We start from the raw sequence: 22,040 nt of genomic DNA, 5'->3' as shown, positions 1-22,040 counted from the left end.
TTGTCATCTACATGTAAATCTCCACTTTTAGTGCTGCAAAGTGACTCACCTATTCCACATTTCCCACAGATAAGGATTTTATTATCAGACACCACAGTCATCTCAGAGCACATGGAGCATTTAGGCTCTTCTCCCGGGACGCCAGCTGAGTTCCACACAAAAACAAAAAACACCAGTTATTCAGCACAGTGCAGTTACATGCATACCACATTACACACAGAATAAACCAAAGACAACAATAATGCACCTTTTCCCTAAGATCACTATAGTTACATTCATTCATATGGTGTTAAATTAGCTCCATTTGGCTCATACAGCACTGATTAATGAGGGTAAATCAAATGCACAGATAAGCCACATGCACAAAGTATTATTACAGCTCCATGGAAACAAACAATACTCCAGCACTGCATAGCAAGTCTGTATTAAGGATGCATACCATGCTGTATGTCTTTCCACAGCACCCAGAACTTGGAGTTGTCCTCAAATGTGACAAAGCAGCTCTGCTTTGAAGAGCTCACCTATGGCACATAAAGGGTGAGTAAAACATGAACATGTAACACATGACATACTTTTGCAATGACTTGTACATTACTGCTTAATATATTTCTCATGAAGTATACATTTTGAAACTAAAAGCACATTGTTCACTCTTGCTTTGAAACTACAAAGAGATAAATTAAAACCATTGGTGCGGTCAATGTACTTCACATAACTTTAAAACATCCACTGCTTAATCAGTAGGTCAGAAGCTCTACATTCTGCCTCTTACATAATTCATGAGTAACACATGTGTTATACATGACCCCATAGAAAAGTGAGGGCCCAAGGTAACTAATCTTGTTCCCGAAGCCCTGCCATCACACACTGAGAAAAGTGATGCACTGAATTTTCTATTAATATTCATGAGCATTACCATCTGAACAACATTAAATACATCAACACAACTTTGTAGTCGACTTACACTGGGAAATAACGGTGTTCATCTAACATATATTGTTCATATGGAAATGATGTGCACCCCTGAATCAGGTAAATCCAATGTATTTACCCTAATCTAACATCTTATCTATCTAATAAAGGTATTCATGAGCATGTGGATACACTGAAAAAAATGGTTCATGATTAAAATGAGGCAAGCAGTTGCACACAATTACATCAATCAAATTACAATTGCTTTTTTAAATGTGCTTGTTTTGGCAAGAATTGTGTTAATGACATTTTATTCATGTGCTAATACTTGCTCCATTTTAATCATGTAAATCCAAAGTGCTTTTTCTTTCACTGTATCAGTTTTCCTAGACTCCAGTCAAGTCCAGGAGCACCACTGGCACTGTGCCCCTATCTCCTCTCTTAAAGGAGACATTTTTCAAATTTCTGTAAAATTCACGTCACGGAGTCATGAAGACGTAAACAAATACTTTGAGTGGTCTGATGCAATGATATACTGTAGAAACACTTGTCTAAAAGTGTCTAAAATTCCTTGCTAGTTGAGTGGTTGTGATACAAATACAGTCATTTTACTTGCTATCTGAAACCACCTGTAAACTTAGATGTGTCTTCTGATTTTCAAAGTGCATTGCTGAAATAATATTACAATGTTACGACACTGATGAACCAGAAAAAAGGTTTTCGTTGGGTATTACGCCTTGCAGCAAATTACATGTAGCTTTCCTTTGTGCACTTTATCCCTGAAGCATCACAAAACAGTGTCTCAGACATTAGGTATGTTTGGCTCCTACCACCACCACTATGAATAATTCTGAGTCTAGCAGCATGCCATATCAAACCACAATGGATGACTTTGTTTACATCTTGATGACTATGTTATGAAGAATTTTTGGAATTTCCTTTTCCTTTTGACCCCCTGAAGTCCCAGGCTTCTTATACTCCCAAGGCTTATCATTCAGAGACTGTAAGGAAAGACCAAACTGACTGACTGGAAGCCTGGACCTGGTTGCAGATCATGGGCATTGAAGGTGGTTAAACAACATAATCTGTTGTAACACAGAGGTACTAAAACACAGGTGTGACCCAACATTTTTAGGGCAGCCAACTAACCCTCTGGATCTTCCCCAGGTAATAAAGGCCGTCAGACCAGCGGCACAGAACGTACTGCCCCACGGTCAGCTTGCTCTCCAGGTCACTGCAGCTCTTCTCACGTTTGGGCAGCAGCCGCTTGGCTTCCAGCTCCTCCGGACCCACAGCCAGGTAGCTGTCCCGGTAGGCTCCTTCCAACATACTTACCAAGCACACCTACAGTTCCTAAAGGAAAAAGAGCCAAACATTAGCTTTCATCACTGATCCATGACCCCAGCATCAAACCACAGTTTGCACCTGGACCATTTCACTCACCTGAACTACAACACTGGTAAACCAGATTCACCTGCTCAGCATCATCTGAATTAACCCTTTAAAAGGCCACGTGTTATTACTCACTTCTACAACGTAGGAACAGCTCAGCCAGTTTGAAGTCCCTGTAGTTACTGAACAAAGCCTGGGATTGTATGAGGTTTAACAAATGTGAGTGAGGAAACACACATAAGCCGTGTGTTTCACGCTACTGAAGGACCTGTGTGAAGTGCGAATGCTGCAAAGTCTGTAACCATCAGGTGTTTCTTCACAGCACTGTCCGTTAACTCCTCAGACCTACACAGAAAGCAGGGGGGGGCATAAGGAAATCTTGCGGTATGAACTACAAATGTGAATTCAGCGGCCAGTTATGCCACAAACGGTCCACTCCGGCGGTTTTGATTCACTTTGCAAAAGTTGAAAGAAAAAAGTACCTCCTCTGCTGAGCAGGGACTGTTGGATGACTCAAAATCCGCCAAGAAGTGAGTGAAACCAAAAGCAGCACGAACAGAGCGCCGTTTCAGAAACGATGTCAACTAACGCTAACTCTCAGAGCCAGAGCTCGTTTTCACCTGCCTTAGGCGGACGTGTCTTAAAGCGCCACGCAAAAGATGACAGACTTTTCACGAAACGAAGACACAACTAACATAACTGAGCCACTGCTCATGCTAAGCTAGTGGAAAATACTGTAAGTTGGGATGGCCCTCCTCCGGAGATACGAGCCCACAAGGAGGTTAGCTGGCTAACTAACACTCACATTAGGCTCGGTCAACGTTAACTCACTAACTTCACGCTTGTTTTGGAGAGGAACGAGGTCCTGCAGACCGCTTTTAAACCATTACGAACTGTAATAAAGTTCGCTTTCCACTTTCTTGCACTCCAGAGACAGGACTACTAACTAAACCGTTGCAAAAAATACACCGTTTGATTGAAAACAGCGCGTATTTCCAGCAAGTTCAATAACATTCACGTCTTATTTAGCACATCGAGCTAACCGCTTTCCCCCTCGCCGATTCAAAAGGAGCAACTTTAGCTCTGATTAACGGGCGAAAAGCAACATTTGAGCTTCTTAAAAGAAAAAACAGGCACTTTTTCCCTTCAAGGAAAGCCTGAAGACACGCCGAGGGGTCAGACGTTAAGATACAGTGCACACAAATAAGGACAAACTGTAGTTTACAGTCAGTTATGAGGCAAACCCGACCTCACCCCTACTATAACACACACACACACACACGCAGGCAGGCAGGCAGGCAGTGACGCTCGGTTTGAATTGAGTTTACAGTTAGCCCGCTAGCTGCTCCGATTCAAACCCCTCTTCTACGTTACCGTGCTGATTTCTCTCCGCTCCTCGGGAGGAACAAGTTATGCTCGAAATGCTGCGCTCGCTGCAAACTCTTCCATTCGCGGAGTAAAGTTTGTTTCTTTCCCCGGGCTGGTGTGCTGGCCGTGCAGCGCTCAGACTGTGCCTGTGCAAGTCGCCATTTTTTCACCTTTTCCCGCGAATCATTTACGTTTTGCTTATGTAATTAACTCCCAGCTCCATCATCAGCGGCGGGCAGGAAGAGCAGCCCACCCTGCGGCCGGGCAGGCGGGCACGGGCCGAGCACTGACCTCAGATCAGAGCGCGCCGCGGCAAGAGCCACGGTGGAAGTCGAGTTAAAGATGATTAGTATGAGGGAAAAACACGATGAAGGCTTTGGGGAGGACTTGTTGAGCACTCCACACATCGGCTCAGAAAACAGACCCAGGCTAAGTGCTGATGACTTTAGTGAATACAGGTTGGCCAGCGAGGGGAAATGTAATAAAACTAGACTATAATAGAGTTTAAATAATAAAAGTGGGCTTGCGTAGAAAGTTTATGAAGTAAAACTAGACTCCCGTAAGAGAATTAAATAAAAAAAGTGAGCTAGCGTAGGAAAACGAAATAAATACTACTATAATAGACTGCTATAAGAGATTTTAATAAATAACTGGACTAATATAGAGAAATTAAAAAATAATAATAATACTAGACTGCTATAAGGCACCTTTTTAATAAAAGTGGGATAGTACTAGAAAAATGTAATCCATAAAACTAGTCTACAATGAGCTAATTTCGTGAATAAAGTAAGTATATGAGTATTTAATAAATAAAACAAACTCTTTTCAAGGGTTTAAGGTAGCCCTAAAATGAACATGGAACAAAATTTAAGGCGGAGCTTCATTCACAGTAGCACCTAGCAACAAATTACCATGGATGACTGATACTGCAGCTTCTGCTTTACAACTTTTTCGAAACATTTGAAGAACTATCAACAGTTTTCAACCATTTTAACTAAATTAACAGGCTTTTTCAAGCCAACTTAAAGTTTGTTCACAAACTTTCCCTTTCTAGTTATCTCTTACAGTTGTTAAGACTGTTTTTTGTTACTGTGCCTTGAAAGTCAAAATAATTTTTTTTTTTTAGTTTTTTTCCTTGCTGGTTTGTGTCATATTATCAGATATGATGGTCTTTTCATATGTAATGCCATTCAAAAGACAAAATCATTGTTTTCTTGTTATTCTTCCATCTCACTGTAATGACTTTTTGCCTGCCTTTGACACATCTGATTTTGATCGCATCACTGTGCACCAGTGGGCAGGGAAAAGTGAATGTATAGGTTGTCATGGTATTCATTTCGATTAAATTCAATTAAAAAAGGATTTTGGGGCTTTCATGCAGTTTAGTTTGCATATGTGGACTAAATGGACTGGGAACTTTAGCAATGAAATAAACTTTTAACTCAATGAAAGTGAGTGGGCCCTTTAATCCTTGATATGACAGAGTTACATAAATAATAATAATAAAAAAAAAAACAATAACTACATTGTTTCTACATCAGTGCAGTGCCAGGATGAATGGACTGTCTTCAAAGCAACTCTTTAAAACAGTGTCTACACACAAAGGCTAATATTTGTCAGAAGCAGAGTGAATGCTGGTCTGGGATCAGTTGATTCTTTTTACCTAATGCTGAAGAGGATTACATGAGCCAATGAGGCCTGTTCTGAGATCTGAGATCAGCATTCCAAGATATTGACACTTATGAGCCAGTGAGACTGAATTTACTTAATTTAAATGAGTAACAGAATTAACACACGCATACATTATACAGTGACTGGCCACTTCATTATGTTTGCTTACCTTGTTTCTACATTTATTGTCCATTTTATCAGCTCCACTTACCATATAGGTGCACTTTGTAGTTCTACAATTACAGACTGTAGTCCATCTGTTTCTCTGCATACTTTATTAATACCCTTTCACTATGTCCTTCAATGGTCAGTCAAATTTCAACAAAGCAGCTTTATAGAAAGTCTGGGTCTGAGCCCCTGTGAACAAGCCAAGGGCTACAGTGCAAGGCAGCCAGGACCCCCACAGGACCACCATAGAGCAGGTATTATTTGGGTATAATGATCCACCACCCAAATAATACCTACTCTGTTGTGGTCATATGGGGGTCCTGACCACTGAAGAACAGGGTAAAAGGGGGCTACGAAAGTATCAGAGAAACAGATGGACTGTAACTGTAACTGTAGAACTACAAAGTGCACCCATATAGAAAGTGGAGCTGATCAAATGGACAAGGAGGTGTACTTAATGAAGTGGCCGGTCAGAACCCAAACCCAAAAGACAAAACTGTGATGGCATAATATACTTTGTTTACATGGATTTCTATATCAGTATTCTATCTCCTGTGCACCTGCATTTTATTTACTATCTACCTCAAACTAAGTGCACATATGCATATATATATATATATATATATATATATATATATACATTTCTTCTTAGATATTTATATATTTTTTTGTATTTAAATTCTATAAGGGGGCTACACACCTAAGATTTTCACTCACTTTCCACCTGTGTAAATGTGATGTGACAATAAAAGTGATTTGATTTTGAGTTGGAAATGATGAACACATTTGAGTCAATTTATGGGTAAATTTATACTACTTGTTATGTTATGCAGTATCTGCACCTTTATTCCTCATCTATTTGACAGAATTCATGATTTAACAAAATACGTTTTTTTGCATTTTTTGATTGTTGTTTTTTTATCTTGTTTTATCTTTTATCTTGATTTCTTATAAAGTTACAAGATGACCGAAACACATATTTTCTGAAAAATATAATGATTTTATTTTTGTGCACATCTGTTCAAAGCTGTGTTTGCTCGTCATGAACTGGCTAGTGTTTTCCAGTAATGCTCAAACTTAGCTAAAATTTTCATTACTGAAACAGCCCCTTTCAAACAATTAGGTAAAGTTTCACAAGTGATGTGATTGGCAAAATGGGATGTTCAATCCTTTGTTTTAATAAAATTATTTAGGAATTGGGTCGCTCAAAGCAAAAGGATATTAGTCTAATGTACAGATCAGTTAAAATATCCAAAGCCCCAGCTCTATTCTACTAATTCCATAGAATGATTCATATTCCAGATTTCCAAATGATTACTCCCAGCAGCAGGTCATTCCTTACAATTAGTGAACTGGATGGAATTGAATGGAACTCCCTGGAACAGCTACACAGCCTCAGGTCACCATGTCCACTGCCATGTATTGACTATAGAGGGCTATAAACCCTCCAGTACTGGGCTGAGGAGCTGTGGAACTTTGTTCTCTAGAGTGATGAAGCTCCTTCCAATACCTCTTGCACTCTTGTGGCTGAACACAATCAAATTCTCACAGCAATGTTCCTACATTTCTTGTAAAGCCTCAAAGAAGAGTAAAGGCTGTTACTGCATCAAAGGGGGAAAGCTCCTGATTAATATGCTTGATAATGCTGCTCATTAAATATCATTATCTGTTTCAGTGAACAAGGCAAACCAGCAGCATGTGGTGAAATACTAATTTATGATATTATATCTAATATGATTCCCATCGGTACTTGTAAAACATTGTTTAAAAAAAGATAAATCATAAAATAATTGAAATCGATTTGAAGAATTAATACATTTAATATTAAATAGAATGAAGAAGCAACAATGCTTTTAAATCAAACCGTTTAAACAGAACTACAGTATTCACATATCAGTCAAACTGAGCCTCAAAGTGCAAAAACAAAATAAAGAAACCACTTCATGTCAAATAATACAGGCTTTATTTTTCCTTACATTTCTCTGGGAATAATGCAAAGCTGATTATTTTTGATCAAATATAGCAAATCAGAATTAGAGAGAGCTCTCAAAACCAGGTTCACGGTTCAGTCTAACTCATTTAAATGAAACTCTGTGTAAATCACCATACCTTCGAGCCGACACATCCGCTGTGAGTTATTGCAGAAACACTTTCAGTCACATTTTGCATCATTTCATTGTGTTAAACCTCAGAGAAGAATTGCTTTCAGTTATTTATAACTGAACACATATAACACAAAAAACTCACATTTCACCAGCCCTTCTTTTGCAATATCTAAATACTAGCCTTAGCATGAGGTAGAAAGGGAATAAAGGGATGGGTGAGGAACCTGAGAATCAACCGGAGTGACCCAAGATCCTCCCACATCGACAGTGTGGTCAGTACACTTGTCTAGGGATGGGAGTTTCTTTCCAATCAGTATCATCATTCTTAAAAATAAAGGTTCCTGAACGGTTCATGGTTTGGTTCTAGAAAAAATAAATTGCATTGGTATTAAGGTTATTTATGTTATGCGAAATGATTCTTCCCAAACTCATTTATGACTATGGGTCTTTACGTTGAAAGGCTATTGAGGGAACCAACAGTAGGTCCTCTATGACATCACTCCAAAAAACCCTTTCTGGCACATATTGTAAAGCATGCAGTCACATAATGGGTAGTATCCCAATACTGATACCAGTGCAGTAAATAAAGGCAGTATCTTTTTATTTCTAGAGTGGAAAAGTGGACATCAGTGAATTACACATACTTTAAAAAGATGGTCCTTCAAGTGTTCTTTAATAATGGCAATGGCTCTTTTTAGAACCATGAGTTCTATATAGGCCCATTTTAGGTGCTATACTGAACCATTTTCTGCAAGATTCTGTATAGAACCATATACAAGACTTTCTCCATCAATCTGAAGAACTATTTCCCATACAAAGAATCAATTAATCATGCAAATAGTTCTGCATATGACTCATAGTTCTAAATAGAACCTTTGACTTTGCTAAAGAACCCATGAAAAACCATCTTTTTTAGGTGTGTATAAGACATGAATGTGCATGAAATAAACTGACAAAGAGAGATTGGACTTTAAGGGAACATTAATGGCAAAATAGTCGTAGATCAGGAAAAAAAAGTTTTCTTTGGGAACTATTTGCCTTAAATCTCTCCTCCAAGAATAATAAATAATACACTTTAGGCCAAAGCCTAATCTCAGAATTACTGTAAAATCATGTCTCAAACATCAGGCAACATATTTGTGACCATTTCATGTAATTACTGTCAGTGAGGGAGCTTTTAAAATGCATTGAACCCTTCAGACATGTGGTTCCCACTGTAAACAATTCAATTTTCTCTAGAACAAATGACTTTGTTTACACTTTAATGATTCATTTATACAGAAATTTTGAAAAATTAGTGCAGTTCCCCTTTCAAATGGTCTGCCATTAGAGCGAAGTATTCAGTCTCAGCGTGTGAGTGTAGATCCTATTCATCACAAATAAATCACTGTGGTAAACGTAGTATCAGAAGAACCCTGGAACAGCGGAGAGTGTGGTGGTACAGTTGTTAAGGCATCTGTGATTTAAAGAGAATTTCCACTGATTTTTCAGAATGAACTGATGTTTTAAAATGGTTCATTGTGGAGAAACTTACTGAGATTTCTTTAGAAATGATTAGATTTGTTTCTCTTCTTTTTCCTTAGAGCACTGCATGTACCTCTCTGGCAAGAAAAGTGTGTTTTAGGTCAAAACTTTCCCTCAAACCCTTCGGAAAACAATGTCTCAGGAATCAGGCAGGGTATTCATGACTGTTTTATGCAACATCTTTCTGTGAGGCAGCTGTTAGATGCATTAAACTCTTCAGATGTCTGAACCACCACCACTGTGAACAAGGCTGAGTCGGGTTCTCTAGAATAAGGTATTTCGCCTCAAACCACTCTGTGTGACCAAGTTTAGATCAGAACAAGGAAATTATGCAGAAATGTAAAAAAAATTGGTGGAATTCCCCTTTAAGTCTGGAGGAAGGAATCAGCAAGATCTCTTCTATAATTCTGCCGTCTGTTGCCATGGGCTTTAAAATAACATTAAGTAAGGAGAAGCATGAATTCTTACAGACACGTTTTGGTGACACTTTATGTTGAGTGGTCCTTTTAGATTAAATAAACACTCAACAGACTCTCAGTAACATGTCAGAAACATATGAGGGTCAGGATTATGGCCAGGCTGAGAGCTGGGTTTTGGGTTGAGGTTAGGGTTAGGATTAGGATTAGGGTGAGGGTTAGGTTTTGGGCTGAGGTTGAGTTTAGGGTTAGGTGTTGGGTGAGGTTGGTAAGGTTAGGTGCGTAATAGAAGTAACACATTAACACTACATCTACTTAATGTTAGTAATGTATCAACAGAACATCTACAAGATATTCACTTCAGTGTGTTCAGATGCTTCACCGCTGCTACTTCACTGATATGTTGTTGTGTTACTGTTCATCTGTTAAGAGCTTATTAATCATCTACAAAGGGCCACTCCAAATAGTGTTACCCAAATTTTCAGTAACTTGCCCAGAACACAAATGACTAAGTTGTCCCAAAATTTGAAATATGCACACCGTAAGTGTAATATTTAAGTTTCAATCAACAATTTCAAGCATGTAAAAAAGGTTCACTTGAACGTACAAAACGCAGAACAGATTTTATTTACGTTGGGCAAAGTTTTATCCATTTCAATGCTCACTTATTTGTTCTTTGCTACAATAGAATTTTATTCAGCATCAAATATACATCAGATTTCATAAAAATAATAAAAAAATAAATAAAAAAACAATTGGTATCAATATTTTTAATATAGAAGTGAATCAGTGATATAAGAGCATCCCCCTTTTTTACAGTGTAAAACTTCTGTGGTTGATTTCAGTTCCAGCTTCTTTACAGCCGAGTTGGCCGATGGCTTTATAAACAGCTTTCTTTTGCCTTTTTCCCCATAAACTCACATTGTGTAGGCAAAATAAACACAAACACTCCAGCACATTCATAGCCGTGTCTATTAGCTAAAGTCTCAATATAAATAGAACTATTTGCTTTTTACCTAGAACTTTAAATTCTCAAATGAAAAATCAGCTGCCTATTTAAATAACATGAATCAAGTGCTACATTGAAAGAAAGAGGCAACTGGCCATTTAGCAGAATGTACCATACTGTACAGCATCATTTTGTACATTTTGATCATACACTAACGGTTCTGTTCAGGTACATTTTTTTGTTCATCAAGGTATAAACAATGTAAATGTTCCCTCAAAAGGTACAACAGTGGTTTTAAGGTCCAACTGTGTACCTTAAATAAGTTTTTCCAGGTGAAAAGTTTGTATTTGTACCTTTTCATAACCGAATGTTTTAAAACAGAAAAGCCTGGAGACGAGACAGGGCGTGTGGAGTCAACACAACTTAAACTTTATCATTTCAGTGGATTATGATAGTTATGTTCCCTGACTAAAGGTGCTGAGATGTACCCTTGCAGGTACCACCCCAGTGACAGTAGGGCTACTGCCCCAGTGACAGTTTAGTATGTTTATTTCTGAGAGTGTAGGTGTAGCAACACCTAACTCACTAGTTTGCCATACAATTGCAGCACAGATAAAAACAAACTGGCCAGCTCTGATCAGTTCTGATTTCTTAATTGCTCACCCTGAATAAAAAATAGCTTCCTTAAAGAAATAAGTAACCTGGCTGCCTTAAAACATGGACCTCTAATACTGGAACATCTGTCTTACATTAACTTATTATTTTAAATTATATGAAAGTTGGAATGCCGCCAGGTTAATGTGCTTAGTTTATTACACCAAATCACAACAACATTTGTTGCAGTGCTGATCAGATCAGTCTCTTCCACCCAGCCACGCCCCCTGTTCAGGAGGAGGAGTCCACCACACACTTGATAAAGAGCGTGTCGTCCTTGAGGTAGGCATGCTTGGGCGAGCGTAGCTTTGCCAGGGGACAGAAAAGAGGGCAGCCGCTGGCCACGTTCATCTCGGAGATGGGTCGGTGGAAAGACACGGAGGACAGATCAGGACGAAAAGCGTCGATCACGTGCTCCTTTTGGTTCTGATCAATGAGGAAGAATGTCACCTGAAGAGAAGAGAGCCGGTTAAAAAAAGACTCACCACAGGAACACTGTAAAAAAAACGGCTGGGGCGATAAGCAAAAGTGCTGCAGGCCTGCTACATCACTGCATCCAAAACTGCTGCAGTTACTATCAGAGATCAGACTGTAATGTATTTTGATCAGGGCTGTCAAACAATTGCATTATTTTTGCATTATCTTGATTTATTGCGATTGTCTTATTGTTCAAAGTTGACCCTTTTTGTCCATTAAAAGTTTTTTATTTTGTTATAGCTATATGAGTGGGAAAAAAGCATCATCAGGAATTAGAGATGAACAGGCACAGCAGGAATACTTCACGCACTCTTCCTTACACTTCTAGTTCTCTGACATTCTTGGGCAGTCTTAGATGCACAGCATGTTTAAAACCTTCCCACAGATTTTCAGTGATGGTCAAGTCAGTGGTCTGTTAGGGTCAGCTTGTGATTCCTGAAGTTCGTGGTGGATTGTGAGGTGTGTTTGGTCACTGTTCTGCTGTAGAAGCCTCATTTTTAACTTCACTTTCTTGGAAGACTGTGCCATTTGGTTTGTAGAATCCGTTCTTCCCACTCATGCAATGATTCCTGTGCCACTGGCTCCAATACAACTTCAAAGCATAAGAGATCCACCACGCCCCCGCCCCCCCACCACGCCCCACGCCTAACAGATGGCAAGGTGTTCTTTTCGTCAAATGCTTCTCCTTTTTTTCCTAATTTGTCTTCAGTGATTCTGACCAGAGTTCAATTTGTACTACCATGAGCCTTAATGTGTAATTAGCCTGGGATTTGAGGGAGATTTTAGGTTCTGAGACTACAGCTGAAGGGATGTTGAAACTTTTGCATATGCCGCCATTACGGTTTTATTTTTTTCTATTTTTAAGCCCATCAGATCAATAACACTGAATATTTTACCTGAACCTAAACATGAAAATCACAAGATTTTTCACGGTGAATGCAATTTCCCATTTTGATCAACAACGTCCAATGAGAGCCGAACTATCTGCATGTTCCAACCAATGAGTGCACACATCTTATACATCACGTATTCAGCCGATGCTTCACTCCTCCACGACTGTAGCCTTCCATTCTCATTCTCCTTCATACAGCTTGTAGATTCTTGCCACAGTGGAGGCTCTCGAGAAGAACTGCAGTTTTCCACACTGCTGTTAATTTCGTTAGTTTGCTGTCAAGTCATGTCAAAGTTTTTTTATATAGCACTTTTTACAGCAAGTAAAAAAGCAGCTTTGCAAAAAAAATCCCGATCCAAGTCCCATGGACATCACCAGTGGTGACAGTGGCAAGAAAAATCTCCCTTAGAGCAAGAGGAAGAAACCTTGAAAGAAACCAAGACTCAAAAGGGGAACCCATCCTCCTCTGGTCAACACCAGATAGCAAACAATGATGCGAAAGCAACCTGGGCAGAGAATAAGGTCTGACTGATAGTATAAGATATGGAAAAAGGAAAAACAGGAGAACCAATGGCTATGATTAAATTGTTCTAGAGTCTGTGTATGCAACAGTGTGATCACATCGCAGGAGCTGCTCATGGATCTACCCCTAGTTCACAATCACTGCCCAGCATAGTCTTCTGAAGCTGCTGAATGTGCTTTAAAATGAAAGGACTAAAATTGTAGGTTCTTTCATTGCAGTGCACAGCACGTTAGGCTTCCGTATGAAGTCATTCTGTTGTGGTTTTCGGCCTTGTGGTGAGGTTTCTCTGGATTCCCAGAATCATTTGATGATGTTTTGCACAGCAGAGGGTGAAATACTTTCAAAGTGGTGAGCCTTGATCCTCATAAACTACTGGGCATTACGTGGACACTCCTTCTGTATCCTAGCACAAATGCCTCACCTGTGTTCTGATCATTTCAGTGTTCATGGTCTTAAACGTTTAGATCATGTTGTAGGCATTAATTTCAAAATGAGTGTATATTTAATAATGAAGCTGACAGGCTGACAATCATGTCTTTGAACTGTTTTCATTTAACCTTTTCAACCCCTTGAGACCACCGGTGGTTCCAAAACGCACTTCGTCATATTCTTCATAGCTTTCATATTTCATAAGCTACATTCATTTGGTGGGTGTCCTATGAGAGCTTTAACTGTCTACCTTCCAGTCAAATAGATGGGTGATATAAGTTTAAACCCCTATAATAGAAGAAGCTGAACTCACAACTCTTTTTTTCTACTGAAAGTCGACCCATTTTTCCACAAATCTGGGCTATAAACTATAAACAGACGGCGTCTCTTCAGTGATCTGCTCTGTAAAAATGATTTTTATAAAATAAAACAAAGAGCATCTATGATTTTTGGATTTCAGCACTGAATTATAAGCATAGAGCAATATGTGTGATCATAAAACATGTTCTGTTAATTTGAGGGGAACTTTTACAAAAAAATAAAAATAAAAATGTACATTTATTTCATGCAGTTACCGAATAATTCGCCTTATGATTTGGTCATATGGATTCAGATGCACAAACCAAAATATACCCTGGTCAAATACAAGTCAAAATGTATTATATTAGTCATTGTTTTCTTTTTTTGGAATTGGGGTTTTGTAATCGCAGAACTAACCGTGTAATTTATTATGCAGTTACACAGTGTAGCAGAAGGACCGTTCTAACTGTATGGAACAGGTTATGTATACAGACATCGCGTACAGTTTGCTCAGTAGCACTCATTCACTCACAGTGTCCTACCTTGTGCTTAAAGGGCCATGAAAGAAGTGGGTCATACTCTCCTTTCATAATGACAAAGAAAAGAGAGATGTGTGTCCCTTTCCCCACTCCGTCTCCATACATGTACAGCCGCATGCACACTTTAAAGCCGTACCTGGACGTATAGAAGGCTGAAAAAAACCCCAGCAATAAATCACATCTCATATTCATTCAATACTGAGTTTCAGTTAAAAACAAGTGGTTAACAAGTTACATACCTACATGAAGCAGTTGTCTTAATCAGTTATTGCTATTTTCAAAAAACATATCCATAGTATTTACTTAGATTGTATCATTTTCACATTAGCACAAAATATTAAACACAGTTGTTACAGAAAGTTGTGCTGATGTGAAATATTTTATTCATGTTCAAATCTGAAATAAATTCCAGGCATCACTTTTTTCAGAGCGAGCTGCAGAGCGCTGAGAGCAGTGCAGCAGATTGGCGCTACGTGTGCGTGTGTGTACCTGGAGAGTATTGACTGCTCCTCTGCCCTGTGGCTGCCTCTCTCAGCTTCTGACTGACATCACAGATCCTCCAGAGAAAGGTGCCGTCATAGGAGACGTCCTGCTGTGCGCTGATGCTCTGCTGTAACGAGGCGATGTGCATGTCTTTCCTGATCAGTCTCTGCTGCTGCTCCGCTACCTGAAAAACACCGGCAAAAGGCCTCGTTTATTAAGCCCATCACAGAGGGCGGATCTGTATCCTGATACAGCAGCGAAGGCGGCCTTGAGGTGCAGTGAAACAGAACGGCGTGTTCTCTGAGCTGTCGTTCTGTCTGTATGCCCTGAAAACATCACTGTAATATTCCCTGTAAAATTCATAGCACTACTTTATTTTGGATGTGATTAGTGTAGTTTTACTGTGGCTTTAACCCTCAGCTTCAGGATTAAAAAGTTCTTACTCTATCTGTCTGTCTGTCTGTCTGTCCGTCTACATATCTGTACATCTATCTACTTATCCTGTCCGTCTGTCTGTCCGTCTGTCCGTCTACATATCTGTACATCTATCTACTTATCCTGTCCGTCTGTCTGTCCGTACGTCTGTCTACATATCTGTACATCTATCTACTTATCCTGTCTGTCTGTCTGTCCATCCGTCTGTCTACATATCTGTACATCTATCTACTTATCCTGTCTGTCTGTCTGTCCGTCTGTCTGTCTACATATCTGTACATCTATCTACTTATCCTGTCCGTCTGTCTGTCCGTCTGTCTGTCTACATATCTGTACATCTATCTACTTATCCTGTCCGTCTGTCTGTCCATCCGTCTGTCTACATATCTGTACATCTATCTACTTATCCTGTCTGTCTGTCTGTATGTCCGTACGTCTGTCTACATATCTGTACATCTATCTACTTATCCTGTCTGTCTGTCTGTCTGTCCATCCATATGTCTACATATCTGTACATCTATCTACTTATCCTGTCTGTCTGTCTGTCTGTCCATCCATATGTCTACATATCTGTACATCTATCTACTTATCCTGTCTGTCTGTCTACATATTTGTACATCCACCCACTCATCTATCTATCTGTTTCTAACTATCCATCCGTCCGTCCAATTGTCTGTTTAACTATCCATTTGTCCGTCTACCTGTCCCTCTATCTGTCCATCTATCTGTCCCTCTATCTGTCCGTCTATCTTTCTAACTATCCATTCGTCCATCCAAGTGTCTGTTTAACTATCTATCTGTCTGTCTGTCTGTCCAAACACTCATCTATCTATCTGTCCGTCTATTTGTTTCTAATTATCCCTTCTTCCGTCCAAGTGTCTGTTTAACTATCTATCTATCTGTCTGCCCGTCCACCCACTCATCTATCTTTCTGTCCGTCTATCTGTCCATTCGTCCATCCAAGTGTCTGTTTATCTGTCTGTCTGTTTGTCTGTCTGTCTGTCTGTCCTCCCACTCATCTATCTATCTGTCCGTCTATCTGTCCATCTATCTGTCCATGATCTCAATTTACCAGTCTTTCTTTCTTATCACTAAATCTCAACTCTTTAAACGAATAACAGACACAATCATGCAAAACAGCTCTTCCTGAGAGGGATAACAAGCTGCTGAACGGAGTGATAATGAGGTGTCTTTGTCACCTGACTGCTTTGAGCCCCAGGAGGAGATATAAACTCACACTCTCCTGCTATCATATTGATTGGAATCACAAATAAAGAATATGCCAGTTTATTCTATGAGAGACTGCATGAAGAAATGACACACCTAGTTTGACCTGAGGAAACCTGATTCATGGACAAACATATAAATGATTTGTGAAATATTCCTCTATAGTAAGTAAAATAATCTCCAGCATGTGAACTTTCTAATTTGCTCTATCCTGAATTCAGAAGCCCATGGATCTCATTTACTGGGCTTCCACACTAAAATACACTAAGGAGCTATAAACATGACAGAATGAAGAAGACATTTGTCACCTGGAAGAAAAAAAAGAGCATTAGAAGCTAATGAATTTAGAAGACTTAGCTACTGTGACTTTAAAACTGATATTATATATATATATATATATATATATATATATATATATATATATATATATATATATATATATATATATATATATATATATATATATATATGTGTGTGTGTAAATGATATCTGCTCCAATTAGCTACCCTGTATTGTAACTTATTCATGCATCCATCCATTTTCTAAGCAGCTTCTCCGTCAGTGTCGCGGGTGGGGGGCTGGAGCCTATCCCAGCGGTCATCAGGCGGAAGGCAGGATACACCCTGGACAGGTCGCCAGTCCATCGCAGGGCAGACAGACACTCACACACTCACACCTAAGGGCAATGTAGCATGTCTTTGGACTGTGGGAGGAAACCGGAGAACCCGGAGGAAACCCACACAGACACGGGGAGAACATGCAAACTCCACACAGAGAGGACCCCGGTCACCCAGCAGGGGAATCGAACCCAGGCGACAGCGCTACCCACCACGCCACCATGCCACCCGTAATTTATTCAGTCCAGGTTAAAACATTCCTAATTACTTGTATGTGACTAGAAAGAGCTATAGTCTGATAAGGATGGTATATATAAGATCTTGTGTTTTTTGTGACATCACAAATTAAAAATGGGCAGTTTTTGCAGCTTAATTTCCTCATACAGACAATATGAAGTAGATAATGAATAGCACCATTAGAAGTCAATGGGCTGGCACTGAAGCAACTTACCCACTGACCTCTATTATAAGAGTGCTTTGTGTCAATGGGTTTTCCTTGCAAAGAAATAAGAAATAACTCTAAGACAAAGCAAGCAGCAGACATAGCTCTCCTTTCTGGCCCTGCATGACATTACGAATGCAGCTACATTGCAGAGCCAAAATCCATCCGACAAGACTGACAGGATATTTGAAGATATTTCGTATAAATATCAAGGATGTTTACAGAGAAATGCTTTACTGGCACTGCAGCAGAGGAGAGATAGGTTACACACTGCCGAGTCTACCCACTGCAAAGAAGCTGGTTATAATTCAGCCCGAGTATCGAACAACAACTTCATATGACTGCAGCGGAAAACAGCACACTGTTCGGTATGAGGTATGAGGAGAATACAATCTGTTAATACTTCATGAAGAACGCGGTGCTGAGCGTAAATGTGAAGCACTTAAGTAACAGTCATAATGGACTTTCATCAAATAACAAGGCACTCACTCTTTTATGGCATTTTAGGACTCTCTCTCTTAACACATTAGGCTTTGATTGAGGTACAAAAAAACATTAAGTGCACAAAGTAAATACACTGCATTTACTACTCATCAAACAACATGCTGCACCAATTAAACAGTCCATATCATGGTAAGCCAAGTGTTCCTTGCTTTTATTTGAACTAGGTTTTAAAGTTCCACTCACTCCTCAGTCCATACAGTCCATATAGAAGGTCATTATGCTTGTGATGTCATAACCATGAACATATTTAAATATGACTGCTCATCCTGTCTAAAGCAGAATGGCCTCAGAAAAAAACTGAAAATGTTTTTCTGGCATTTATATTGAGATACACAATCACTTTATAAGTTATACAAACCAGTATACGTTTGACCTGGCTTGCATTTGGTCTGATACCTCAGACTGGAACAGACTTCATTGCCCAGACTCCTTCAGGAGATCATTGGGCGTCACAACTTCCTTCTGACTTGGAATCCGAAACGGACTCCAATACCCACAATCCTATTGGGGATTACATGACCTCTGACACTCTCTTGCCTACCTAGCAGTGTTCACAGTCCCCTGATTACTAGGTGGTTTCACCTGTGTGTATTTATCACATGATTACAACAGATAGTATATAAGCCCGGGCTTTAGTCAGGGTCAGTGTGAGGTATTGCTTCTTCTAGAACTTCCTGAGCGTTTGTATTGATTGCCTTATTCTGATTCCTGACCTTTGCCTCGTCATCTACTCTGATTTTTGCTATGTCCCTCTGGTACCTTTGCTTTGGATTCTTGACCTGTGTTTTGAAACCTTTTTGCCTGATTTACAGACCACGTCTTTTGCCTTGCCCTTCTGGTTTTGTTCGTCTGGTGTTCTATCCTAATCCTCCTGTGTTTTCCGGTTTTGACCCATGCCTGTTCTTTGACCATGTTTTGGCTTTGTGATAATAAAACCAGTATTATTTGTTTTATCCGCAAGCATCTGGATTCTGCTGATTGGTTACAACAACATGGTTACGACAGCATTTGGTCTAACATTCAGTTTCACCAGATCTAAATTGTAATGAAGGTTTAAAATGAAAAAATTTGCAAATAAGAGGTGGATAGAAAAACCTGCACTGGTAGGGACAAAATCAGGCATTTCCAAAAGTGATGGTGACATGGCACTCATTATGCCTATGATTTAACCCCTCCTATTCACGCTGAAGTGAAAAAGAACACTGTGCCAGCAGTCTGTAACAGACATTGGATGGGCTGATGTGAAGAAAGGAGTTAAACATTGAGCTTTTCCTCGCTGTCAGGAAGCAAATCTCATTGCAGCCTTTCAAAGGAGCCACACCTCTGAAAGGAACAGTTGATATTTATAGTTTTCCAACTATTCCAACTTCTCTGAGGATTTCTATACAAGCTTAACAGTTTGTTCAGCCTGGAATGCTTTTTGACTGAGACACAATACAGGGCAGCCAATTAAAACACAAATCATTCACACATATCAGTCTTAAAGGAACAGTAACAAAAAGGCCTGCTTACTTCTAAGATATAAAGAGATGCTGAAAAATAAAAATAATGCATGAATAATCTAGATTAGTTTTAGCTCAACTGTTACTTTGCTGTAAAAAAATGAGCTTGAAGTGAACCTACCACGGTCTCTAAGTGCTGCACGACCTGCATGGTGTTGTGATTGTCTCTTTCCAGTGCCACCACGGTCAGCTGGGTCTTCTCCACTTCTCGGTTAAGTGCTGAAATGATGTTCTCCATGATCTGCAGTCTCTGCTGCAGAGCGTGCAGCTGCTGGCCCACCTCCAGCTCAGCCTGGTCATCATGCAGACTCAAGGCCTTGTCACTGGCCCCTCCGTCCCCGCTGTCTGTCTCCAGATCTCCGTTAGTCTGAGGGCAAAGGGAGGCCACATTCTGGCCCTGAAGGAGTATCCCCAGGGCAGGGTACTGCACACTCCTCTCAGGCGGAGAGGACACAGACGATTGTAGGGCCCTGATGGCCTCCAAGAGGAGCTGCAGATGACCAGCAGTGTTGCAGCTCTCGTGTTCATGCACCTTTTCTGTGTTTCCCTGGGAGACCATGAAGAACAGGGATGGTTATTAATCATTAGGTTATTAATATCATTAATAAGCAGGTCTAACACAAACAAAATGCAACAAAGACCTGTTCCTTGCCAAACAGTGAGCCCACGTTCATCCACAGTGAAACCTCTGATCTTGCTGGTTACATATCTGACTTTGTCTTCTGCATCAGTCAGCATTAAACCTGCCAGCTTCATCAGATATTTGATGAACCATTTATAAGGGTAGTCTTACTGTAAAGTGGCACCCATAAATATTTCATAAATCATTCAATTTTTGAGTACTAATAAGCATAACAAACAACAAATTCACCAAGTAATGTAATTTATCAATAGTAGGGCTGGGACGATAAGCAGATTTACAAAAATTGCACAAGTGGGAAGAAATTATCAATAATCATCGACATTTTGTTGTTCAAAACCATGTGTGCTGCTTCCCTTTGCACCACAGGGGGCGACAAAGGCAGACAGAAAAAAAAGCATGTTAGGTTTTGAAAGCATAAGCAGAGCCGGTTCATGAGGAGTCTGGCCACTTCCTATTTCCCCCGTTATATCAACAGGATTGCAAAACAGCAGACGGGGACCGCGAGTGAGTCCTCAATGAATGGGCACAGACGTTAAAAAGAGCTCAATGGCTAAAAATGAAAAGTCAAAACAGTTTACCTGTATATTTCCTTTTTTTCTAGAGCCAACGGGTTTTGGCCAGCAAGTTGCTAACATTACTGCTACTGAGTGCTGATTGGTTGGCGAGCGGAGAAGTTCATTGGCTGTTCCCGCTCAGAGATGTCATGAACCTACAAGAGGTGCCGTTTTTGAGTCTTATAACTCGAGTTTTAACCGTGTTAGAATGTTTTATGCTGTTCTATGATCAGGAAATAAATGTATTCTTTTGCATTAAAATGTTTAAGCATTTCTAAACTCAGATCCATCTTGATCCATTTTGGATTCGCTCGGGAGCGCCCTCTAGCATTTGAGAGACACGGAAGACATTACAGAGCGGTAATTCTCCTCTCTACTAGTTCTGTAGAATAAGCATTGGTACTGATGCTGTCTTTCACATTAGAGCTCACGGTTGCTCCTGCAGTTGGTTCTTTTTTACTGTTCCAGCTCTACTGTAGATCCTGTACTAAACCTTTTAGCAGAATGGGCTGCTAAGCGTATTTCTTTGAGATTCATGGGTTAAATGTAAATTGATATAACTTTACGATTTAATGGCTCTGTTTCTTCATCTTCTTCCTGCATAGTTTACCCTCAGAGAAGACTCACATACTAGTTACTTGCTAGTAAAAGGTTGGACCCCCTTTTGTCTTCAGAACTGCCTTAATTCTTCATGGCAGACTTTCAACAAAGTGTTGGAAACGTTCCTCAGAGATTTTGCTTGGTTATTTGAGTTACTGTTGCCTTTCTATCATCTGGAACCAGTCTGCCCATTCTCCTCTGACCTCTCACATCAACAAGGCATTTTCGTCCACACAACTGACCGCTCACTGGATATTTTCTCTTTTTCGGACCGTTCTCTGTAAACCCTAGAGATGGTTGTGCGTGAAAATCCCAGTAGATCAGCAGTTTCTGAAATACTCAGACCAGCCCGTCTGGCACCAACAACCACGCCTGTTCAAAGTCACTTAAATCCCCTTTCTTCCCCGTTCTGATGCTCGGTTTACACTTCAGCAAGTTGTCTTGACCACCTCTACATGCCTAAATGCACTGAGTTGCAGCCATGTGATTGGCTGATTAGATATTTGTGTTAACAAGCAACTGTACAGGTGTACCTAATAAAGTGGTCGGGGAGTGTACATTTCAAATGCAAATGTTTACGAACAAACACTTTTTTTTTAAAACATGCGATCACACGCTTTTTGCAATGTGAACAAAATACAATTTTTTTTCACACGTTTTTAACACATTTCTAACGTAAAATGTGCAAAAACCACATGCGTTTATTCACATTTG

The 22,040-nt window shown here is 39.8% G+C and overlaps 2 protein-coding genes across 5 annotated transcripts in view; both read right to left on the bottom strand.

Moving 5' to 3' along the window:
* phf19 (PHD finger protein 19) overlaps nt 1–3,940 on the bottom strand; it is a 30,414-nt gene extending 26,474 nt beyond the window's left edge. The window contains exons 1-5 of one of the 3 annotated variants that reach the window (XM_037535694.1): nt 2,787–3,669; nt 2,356–2,649; nt 2,062–2,265; nt 440–521; nt 50–145 (exon numbers count right to left, since the gene is read on the bottom strand). In XM_037535694.1, coding sequence (XP_037391591.1) covers nt 50–145; nt 440–521; nt 2,062–2,241 — 358 coding nt within the window. In that variant the 5' untranslated portion in view covers nt 2,242–2,265; nt 2,356–2,649; nt 2,787–3,669. The other 2 variants (XM_017716106.2, XM_017716107.2) reach the window with 2 other exon arrangements.
* Nucleotides 3,941–11,296: 7,356 nt separating this feature from the next.
* Nucleotides 11,297–22,040, bottom strand: part of traf1 (TNF receptor-associated factor 1) — a 34,371-nt gene continuing 23,627 nt past the window's right edge. For both annotated transcript variants that reach the window (XM_017716094.2, XM_017716092.2), the window contains exons 7-10: nt 19,651–20,076; nt 14,809–14,986; nt 14,323–14,471; nt 11,297–11,609 (exon numbers count right to left, since the gene is read on the bottom strand). In XM_017716094.2, coding sequence (XP_017571583.1) covers nt 11,391–11,609; nt 14,323–14,471; nt 14,809–14,986; nt 19,651–20,076 — 972 coding nt within the window. In that variant the 3' untranslated portion in view covers nt 11,297–11,390. The remainder of the gene's footprint in view (nt 11,610–14,322; nt 14,472–14,808; nt 14,987–19,650; nt 20,077–22,040) is intronic.

The sequence above is a fragment of the Pygocentrus nattereri genome, chromosome 28, assembly GCF_015220715.1.
Source record: "Pygocentrus nattereri isolate fPygNat1 chromosome 28, fPygNat1.pri, whole genome shotgun sequence".
Taxonomy (NCBI): Eukaryota; Metazoa; Chordata; class Actinopteri; order Characiformes; family Serrasalmidae; genus Pygocentrus; species Pygocentrus nattereri.
This window is presented reverse-complemented; position numbering and strand designations above follow the sequence as displayed.